At 40.0% G+C, this 9338-nt stretch overlaps 1 protein-coding gene across 1 annotated transcript; it reads right to left on the reverse strand.

Moving 5' to 3' along the window:
- Window positions 1-2884: 2884 nt before the first annotated feature.
- On the reverse strand, window positions 2885-5900 carry LOC136509071 (probable apyrase 3). Its single transcript, XM_066503877.1, has 9 exons — window positions 5607-5900; window positions 5012-5140; window positions 4553-4609; window positions 4331-4423; window positions 3987-4192; window positions 3785-3876; window positions 3473-3687; window positions 3180-3369; window positions 2885-3055 (listed from the first exon to the last, which is right to left on the reverse strand). The coding sequence occupies exons 1-9, from the start codon at window positions 5898-5900 to the stop codon at window positions 2925-2927; spliced, it is 1407 nt and encodes a 468-aa protein (XP_066359974.1). The 3' UTR covers window positions 2885-2924.
- Between the last annotated feature and the right edge of the window lie 3438 nt (window positions 5901-9338).

Below are 9338 nucleotides of genomic sequence, written 5' to 3' on the forward strand. Positions count from 1 at the left end.
TTTGCTAAAATAATTCGAACAGGGCATTTAGGTTCTATGTCACTAATCATCATGGAAGGCATGATCCAGCAAGGAAGGAAAAGCTGGCTATAAAAACACTATGTGCGGTAAGTGTAACTTACTTCTTCAGTACTCCATTACATGTCTGTCAAAAGCATTACTTAACATTTTCATATGCAAAACACACAGTGCCCCAAGCAGAAGCCTGGGAGTGTACATTGTGGATACTATATATGTTCTATGATGGGTAACACCGATGCCTACAGGAGACATCCCTTAAGGGTAAGTTTGAACCTCTTCACCCGTAGTATAAACACTTCGTAAATGGTATGAAATACTAAACCGAAACTTGTTTTCTTGTAGTGGAGAGAAGAGAAAGGAATGAAAAGAGACCCATACAAGGATGACCAACTCTTAGAGCTCTTCGACGACCTTTGCAACTTCATATTGGACCAGATTGTACACGTCAGAGGCGCCTACCATGACCGAGAGTCTGAGTTAGGTACAAATCCTCAGTACCAACACCTTCGTGAGACTAAAAGGCTAGCTCTAGGACGTTAATAACAATGTGTATGGAATTTGTATATTTAATAATGGATTGTATATAATCATGTGAATTGGACTCTTATGCTTGTAGTCGCGGTCGCGGGGTGTTCGGCAACGCGAACGCTGGTCACAGGGTGTTCAGCAACGCGAACGTGGTTCGGAACGATGGTCGCGGGGCGTTCGGCAACGCGAACGCGGTTCGGAACGTTGGTCGTGGGGCGTTCGGCAACGCGAACGCGGTTCGGAACGTTGGTTGTGGGACGTCCGGCAAAACGATTTTGAATTGAAAATTTGATTTTTTTTTTTGCAGGAAAACAAACTGTAGGGGCGGTTCTAGATTGAACCGCCCCTACAAATCGATTTGTAGGGGCGACTGGTGTTTCCAGCCGCCCCTACAAATTGATTTGTAGGGGCGGCTGGTAATAAGAGTCGCCCCTACAAATAGATTTGTAGGGACGGCCTGGGAACCGCCCCTACAAATGCATGATTTGTGGAGACCCTTGCGTAGGGGCGGCTGGGCAAACCGCCCCTACAAATGGTCTACAACCGCCCCTACAAATGCTTTTTGACGTAGTGCGATGGTTATATCTGGCGTCTTTGTGTCGTGTCAGCTGTACCTGAGCTGAGTTTGTGTCATTGTGCTTGTGTGAAATAATCTTCCAACCGAATGATTTATATATCTCTAAATACTAAGTATGTTTGGTTGGTGTTGTACACATTATCATTTTCTGTTGTTGGTCACGCAGATCAGTATTATATGGTTTCACCATTTCAGGCTTCCCAATCTGGTTTATTCCAGTTTTTTTTCTGCTATGACATTTTGAAACGAACAAGGCATGAACATGGCATGAGAGCTGCCAATTAAATTGACAAGACCGAACAAACAACATGATTACAACAGAAAAACAACAGCTACAAAAACTAAGTAGGATAACTGAACCAACAACAACATGCTTGCACCATGAGCAACAACCACAACAGAGGCAACATCTAACCAAGAGCCAAAGAAATTTTTGTCACCATGCGTCGCCAAAAAGCATGACATTTTAAACCTATCGATGGATTGAGAAGATCCGACACGGTGGCAAAAAAATCCATTAAGCGGTATGTATAGTCTTGCATTGTATCATTGTTGAGCTTCATATCATTCCCAACAATGCCCAAATCTTTTAACACACCACATATAGTGCAAGGCATGCACATTGATTAAATGGCGATCTATCGTAGGAATTGTGATGGTATCTTGCTATGCTGGTCAGTGGTGAAGGAGACAATTTGTTGGTTCTGATGTGCATGTGCGGTGTGTGCGGTGTGTACAAAGATAGGGCCTTCACATCATCCATCCTAGTTGTAGTGGTAAAAGAAGATGTTGCCTCTGTCAATGAATCCTCTGTCAACCAAGGCTCTTCTACCTTGACCTCAATTGTACAATGGATAGGGTCATCTTTGTGGGCAGTGACAAAGATAGTGTCCTCAATTGTCACTTGTGCATTTGGAACAACTTCCTCATTATAACTTATCAGATGTATCCTCTACTAGAACAACACCCTTAGCAGAAGTGGCGACCCGAAGCCATGTCTGTTGAACATTAGAGGTCACTTACGGCACCTCAGTGACCTACTCCATGGGCATATTTTGGTGAATCTCTTTGTCAAACAACCTTGTGCCAACTCTGTAGCCATCTCATCGATGGTCAGCAGTGTGTCGAGCCCTCCTCTTAGAGGTCCACTGTGCTTCACGTGCATATCAGTGTTCGGATCAGTGGCTGACGCATACTGAAGATTGATTAAAAAATATTTCTTTCTTTATTGATTAGGAAAATCATATTTTAAAAGGTTCATGCTTTACATAGATCAGACCATAGGCCATAAATATCAATCGTTAGAGTCCTACTACAGCGGTACTACATTATGTGATTTACCTCGGTTACAAATATAGTATCATATCGATCGGTACCTCAACCTTTCTCTTTTGCTCCTTTCCTCCCCTAATCGTGCCCCTCCATGGCCACCGATACTTGGTCACAAGTGGTTGTCTAGCTGGTGTAACGTAGTGGCAAGGAGGGCTCGCGCAAATTAAGCAAGGGGTCCACGGGTTCTATATGCCTCACTTCTAAAAACACTAAGTAGGCAACTGTAAATTAAAACTGCCCGAAAGTTACAAATTAAATGCTCATGATTGAATTGGGATGGAACTAAGTTAATGTCAGCATGAATCATGGCTGCCCCTCACAATGAAATTATTGTAATACGTTGGAGAACACATATATATTGAAAGATATAATAGCAATTTATACTTGAATACACACTACTTCAGTTATTGACCCCTTGTTAACATGCGCTCAGGTTGTGTTGTTGCTTGTAGGCCCAAAGCCTATCTCATGCAGATCCATGCCCCTTTTTGGGTGACAATGCCTCAATGGCAGTACCCAAAGGCCACGCAGCTTCAACGTAGTACTCTCCATGTTTCACCTTGGATACCAATGTGACCTTTTTTATTGACTTCAGGCCTACACAAGCACACAACAATCACATGAATTACATATACATGCATGATGTGTAACATCCTATTTTACTACAAAGAAGTTTCTTGCATGTGGAGTAAATAATATTTAGAACTAATTCTCTACTAACCGAAGCCGTCTACGAGCAATGTGTACTGGTAAGTAAGATCCATGCACAAGTATGGCACATGGATGTCCTGAACACTGGGGTATGCAGCTTTTGCTTCTTTAACACTCATTTGGCAAACCTTCTTTGCAACAACTCTGAACGCAGAAGGGGTCGACTTTGCACTGGGGAATTTCCCGTCTATGATCCCAACCTTTTCATGTGGAGAAGAAAATGTTAACATACATACTGTGGCTTGCACACATTCCAATTACATATCGATCATAATTTGAGGAATTATTAGTTTTAATTAATACCTGTGCGGCCAAAAAGTGAAAGCTTGATGCAAGGTAGAGGTTGTCCTGGCCAGCTCCACCTCCCCCATTCCACACACCATTGAAGGTGCAACTCTTTGTGTTACATGGGGCACTCAGGTTTAGTGCCTTAGTTATCTCTTCCCTACATTTTTCATACACTGCTCCTTCAGGTGAGGCGGTTGCATCATATTGCTGCCCATTGTATGTGTAGTTACCTTTTAAAAAATAGGGAACATTACATTTAAAAATTATAAAATTCTTGAAATAAAAATAAAAATGAAATGCTTGTATGAGCAAGGTCAACATACACACCTTTGAATCCACGCAGCATGCAGAAACTAAATTGTCCACACTTTGCATTTAGAATCTTTACTCGAGCTGCAAAAGCACCATAGTGCAAGTAGCTGCAAGAAAATTTAAAGGTTCTCGGTGACCACTCCTTGTATATATCGCCTTATAATTAAAAAAATTGACAAACTAGCCTTTTATCCAAGCTAATGCGATGAATTCAGACCTGTGAGCATAGATGTTATAGTCTTTCCCTTTAAGATACTCTTTTGTAACATAGCGATCATTTCCATCCGGTACTTTAGGAGCCTTTGCGGCATCATTTGCAGAAATGGCATAGGCCATTTGCAAGGATCCACCTCCCATGTCAACTACACCGACCGTCTGGGAGTAATCCCCTCCCAGTTTATCCAACAGATAATTTAGAGCAACCTACACCATCAAATGCCATACGCTAGCAAATTGTAACAATAGACATATATACATACAACAAATAGTGTAGAGTGTGCGTGTGTGCATGATGTGGAGGGGGTGTCAATATATGCATGGCTGCCAAAAACTAAGCCATACCCATAGATAAGACCCTTCTTGATATCCTTCAATAACATTGATCCAATCAGGGTTGTATTGGAATTGGCTCTTGGTGTGGACAAGATCCCTAACCTGTATGTAATTTGGAATATCTTTAATTAGTCCTTCGGTTAATATATATTATCATGTTCATGTCTGCTATGATGGTGTGTGCCAAGTGCTGATACAAAACTCATAGGTAATTAAGATGCAATATATTACCGCTTCAAGAATCCTGTCGGCTCGTTCGCCTCCGATAAGTCTCAACCCTGCAGTTGCCTGAAGATTCGATTGGTACAATAAAAGAAAACATTAGGGATACACAAAGAACCTGTTGATATTGCTAATTCTGGTGGATATATAGCTTCACACCAATTTTGCTTTGATTAGTTTTCTTCGGTTTCATGTTATATATGCAACCCCTTGATTTTGGTAATAAAAAAACTGTAAAGGTCATACTAGATGTACTATTCAAATTTATTCTAGTGCGCAATTTTCTTTTAAAAAAAGGAGTGTGATGATCCATTTGTTTGTAAGTAGACCACATCACCTATAATCTTATTACTGTACCTTGTCAACTGGTGACTAGAGTCCAGAGGAGGATATATGCATTTCATAAATGATTCAATTATATTGACAGTGTTTCACTTAAGAAAAAGGTAGGAATTTGTTTTCACGTACTCCAAGCTTAAGAGGGGTTTTCTCCATTAGCTGCGAAGGGACAACCCTCTTGGCCTTCTTGACAAGAGGTAGTATGGAGTTTGCGGCCTCTTGGGGTTGCCCAGCATATGAGCTTAGCCCAGGCTTCACCTGCACCAACAAATTAACAAGGTCGAGGACATGCATGATGTTACATTATCTATCGAAATCCACGCATAAATGTATTGTACTTGTACTACCTATACTCCTATAGGGAAAAACTTCGAGAGACAGTCCTCATGGGACATCCGTTGGCACCTACCACTAATCGATGACACGTGTGCATGCAAAATTATCTAACACATACGTGTATTGGATGATTTTACATAGACACGTGTCGTGAATCCGTGGTAGGTGCTCACGGTACATTGTGAGGACCATCCAACCAATTTTTCGCTGTCTGCAGCATGCTCATTGCCCAATCAGTAACAATAACATATATACTCTTTGGTTGCAGTGTACACAACTACACAAGCACTGGCAGCTGGTTTTCTTGTACTATCAGCCAACAACGGGCCAAAAGAAAACGAGAGAGGGAAGAAAACGGGTTCGTCGTTGTGCTGTCATGAGGCTATACCTTGGCGAAGAACTCGATGGCGTGGCCAATCCCGACGAGGTCCATCTTGTTGTCGAACCTGAAGACGTGCATACGGGTCCCCGTGCTGCCGGCATCGAAGATCACGGCGTACCTCCCCGGCGGCCCAGCCGCCGCCGGGGCATTAATACTCTCCGCCGACTCGTCGGCGTCGTCCATGACGAGGAGACCCGCCTTCCGACCAAGCACCGCATCGGCAAGGATCGCGCTGGGGTACAAGGAGGCCAGTTGCAGGAGGAAGAGGAGGAGCACTACTGCTGCCACAGGCGCTGCCATTGCTACTGAGTGCTGTGTGCTCTTGTCGGTCCATCCAAGAGGTACCCTGCTGGACTTTTAAACTGTCGCTCATGGGAGGTTTTACGTGGGAATCATCAACGACCTCACTGGTTACAGCCATAAGCCATGTCCCATGTGTAACTTGCAGCTGGTATGATCAGTGCCTACGCAAATAATCGAGATGATGAACACCATCAAGATAATAATAATGATAATGATGAAAAAGGATCTAAATATACATCGGCACATGGCTCCTCTACGTTATAGGTTATAGTTAGCATATATTCCGAAAGAGTTTAGGGGCTCATGCTAATGTTACATAACTTGCTCTGCAAGCATTTCACCAAACTCTCATGGATAGCACGTTCATGTTTAATTATGTATTTTTCCCTTAATAACTTTATTAGCTGCTTTAAGAAAAATGCATGCATGTGTCTTTCTGGCTTTCCATGGTGGGTCTTTTTACCAAAAGGATCATGTGCTCCAGAACAAAGTGGAGGCCTTTCGTTCGTTAGATTAATCAGATTATTACGAACAGCTTACTAAAAAATTCAACATACCTTGCCTTGTGCTTCACTGTGATCTTCTATGTGAGATTACATGGTGTATAGTTTATTACTGAAATGCGTGTCTGGAATAATAATCCTTTGTGTGCATTTGGTTTCACCACGGTGCTTTACTGCCCTGAAATCTGGTAATGCTTTTCAAATCTCAAAGCTTGGTTGTTTCAACAAAATCAAAATTGGATCTCTAACTTCAGTTCCTCTAATGTCCTAAAACTAGAATCCAGAGTTTTGAAAATCAGGTTCCTTCATTTTTTTTCTAGTTTGATATCCAAAATAAAATTGTGAAAATTTGGAGTTACTCAAAATATCTAAGGATTTAAAGTACTGGTTTTTGAATTATAAAGGGCAGTTTGACAAACTATTCCATCAAGTTGTGCTCATACATGGGGTCGAATTTTAGGCACGGTTCGCCTAAATGGTCATTTGGGCCATTTAAACAATATTTAAACCGTAAATGATGATCAACCTTGTTGTTTAGTCCCTAAATAATCGTAAAATCTGTTTTCTGTAATAAATATTTTTTTTACATACATAAATGTCCATACTTTCTTGTATATTTGAACTTTACATATATAAATTGTATATTTAGTCATACTATACAAAATGTAACAGCCTAAAATTTGCTTCTCTTGAAATAGAGCTAAAATGATTTAATTTTGTAGTTTTGTGCTCATGAGAACATAGGGAAATAATAAATTTTCATTAAATTAAAATTTATCTTAAGGTAGAAACATGTTTGTTGTATTCATGCCGGTCGCACCTTGTGTTTCTATGTGCAAAAAATATATATTTTTTTAAATACGTTTAGGAGACGAGTATCTATCTTTAGAAATTTTCTAGCTTCTTTCTGGAATTTAATTCGTACCTCTTTGACCTTAATCTTTATGTTTCAAGTTTCCAACAATCTTTTCTTGAGCTCCAAATATTTTGTCTGAGTTCCTCCTTTTTCAATTTATCTTTAGGATTTTTCTAAGCTTAGGAGCATTTTTCATGATATAAATGGTAATTCTAGACTTTCTAGAATTATTTTTATTTTATGATATTAATAAATTTCGAAATTAGAAAAATTCGAGCCCAATTTTTCACCGACTCTCAAAGCCCATGCCTTTATTTACTAATGGACTTAAATGATTATTTAGGCCTATTAGTGGAGGTGGATGGTGCAACATCAATTAGTACAATATTGCTAGTTGACGTGAAGATGGGGAGTTTTTCTCCCTTTATATATGTACCAACTCCTTAGACAAAGTACATCAGAACTATCATAAGGGGAGCCCCTAGTTTGGGAATCTCTAGAAAGTAAACTAGATTTTCTCCTTTTCTACTACGCCATCCGGGCGTCACCGTTGATCCACCGCTTCTCTGCCGTCGGTGAGGAACTCTTCCACATTTCGTTTCTTAATTCGACTTCGACGTTACCACTGTGCCGATCTTATGGTTAGACTGAAACTCCAGCCAGCTCTCCAATCACGTACCTCACAGGCTGCCTTATCTTCTCCCTGCTTGTGATGCTTTCGGCTGTCCAACCGACGACCGTGTCTATGATAGCCGGCCATGGCTGCAGCCGACCTTTGCGATCCGTCCTTTGTCTTCCTACTGCAACATATGCAAAACCTTCAAGCAAATAGCACCGTGCATGCATGTCAATAATGCAGCTAGCAAGAGCGGATGATGAGTATGTAAGCTTAGCAACGTAATCTTCTATCCAGAAGCGAAGGTTCCCCATGCCACATACTTATGCGTTTCTAATTAAATATTAATTTAATTAATATCTATGTAATTAGTTTTCCAAGTAAAAGAAATTTAGGGTTTTCACATCAATCTTTTATAAACACTTATTAATTTGATTAACGCCAACTTAAATATGTTTTCATTAATTATGAATTGTGTAGTTTAAACCCAATTATATAACTTCGATTAGAGGCTCACATAAATCTATCTTTTGCAAAGTTAACTTGCTTAAATGGTACATCAATATTTATAAATAAAACTTGATTAGTTTTAAATAAGTTTCTAAACTAAGATATGAGTTGTGTAATCTGAATTAATATGTTTCACATGGTTTTGCTTAAAGAAAACAAAGCATGTATGCTTTTCTTTTCTTTTATAATATAAATTTTCCGGTAGCCGTTTTTTTAATCGTAGCTCTGTTCTTGGCGTTTCTTGTGATCTTGTGACCATAGCTCCGATTAGAGTGTTTTTCACGTCTGTGTGCTCATAGCAAAACATAGATTAGTTTTCAAACCTTTTTATTGATTGGTGTACTGCTCTAATTTAGTCATATTTGTATGTTATGCATGTATTCTCAGATGCTTGTGTGGTGCTTTATGAACTTGTCCAGTCGGTGAGCTTTACATGGTGATCAAGAAGTAATTCTTTGAAGGTTTGGATTGGACTGAAGAATGATCTGAGCTTTAAGGCAAGTATAGCATGAGATTATCCTTGTTGTCCTATTCACTTTAATAACTTAATCGTATGCATGTGTCTACCTTGACAACCGTAGTAATTTTCCTAGCTATTTGATATCCTGAATTCCTTGTCACCTATGAATTTATTGCATTGGGTAGTATGATGCTCTAGATTCCTCTCCCTAAGGATTTATCTATAAGTGGTCACCAGGAATTACAGTACAAGGAAATAAGGGGGCTAGAGCATAGTTTTTGTGATGCTCTAGATTCCTCTCCCTAAGGATTTATCTATAAGTGGTCACCAGGAATTACAGTACAACCATGAGTGCTATATGGCTCTGGCTTTAGTCAAGTATAAGAATATTTTCTAACTTGTTAGTGGTTACTTTTATGGTGCAAGGGGGACTTAACGAGATGGGTATAGGACAGCCTTTGTTCCTATGTGTATAGTCGTGAAGGAATTG

Source organism: Miscanthus floridulus, chromosome 15 (assembly GCF_019320115.1).
Source record: "Miscanthus floridulus cultivar M001 chromosome 15, ASM1932011v1, whole genome shotgun sequence".
Classification (NCBI taxonomy): domain Eukaryota; kingdom Viridiplantae; phylum Streptophyta; class Magnoliopsida; order Poales; family Poaceae; genus Miscanthus; species Miscanthus floridulus.

Coding starts and splice junctions, on each gene's coding strand:
- LOC136509071 (XM_066503877.1), bottom strand. CDS start 5,900: ATGGCAGCGCCTGTGGCAGCAGTAGTGCTCCTCCTCTTCCTCCTGCAA. Junction 5,141..5,606: donor CCATCGAGTTCTTCGCCAAG/GTATAGCCTCAT, acceptor TTGTTGGTGCAG/GTGAAGCCTGGGCTAAGCTC. Junction 4,610..5,011: donor AAACCCCTCTTAAGCTTGGA/GTACGTGAAAAC, acceptor TCGAATCTTCAG/GCAACTGCAGGGTTGAGACT.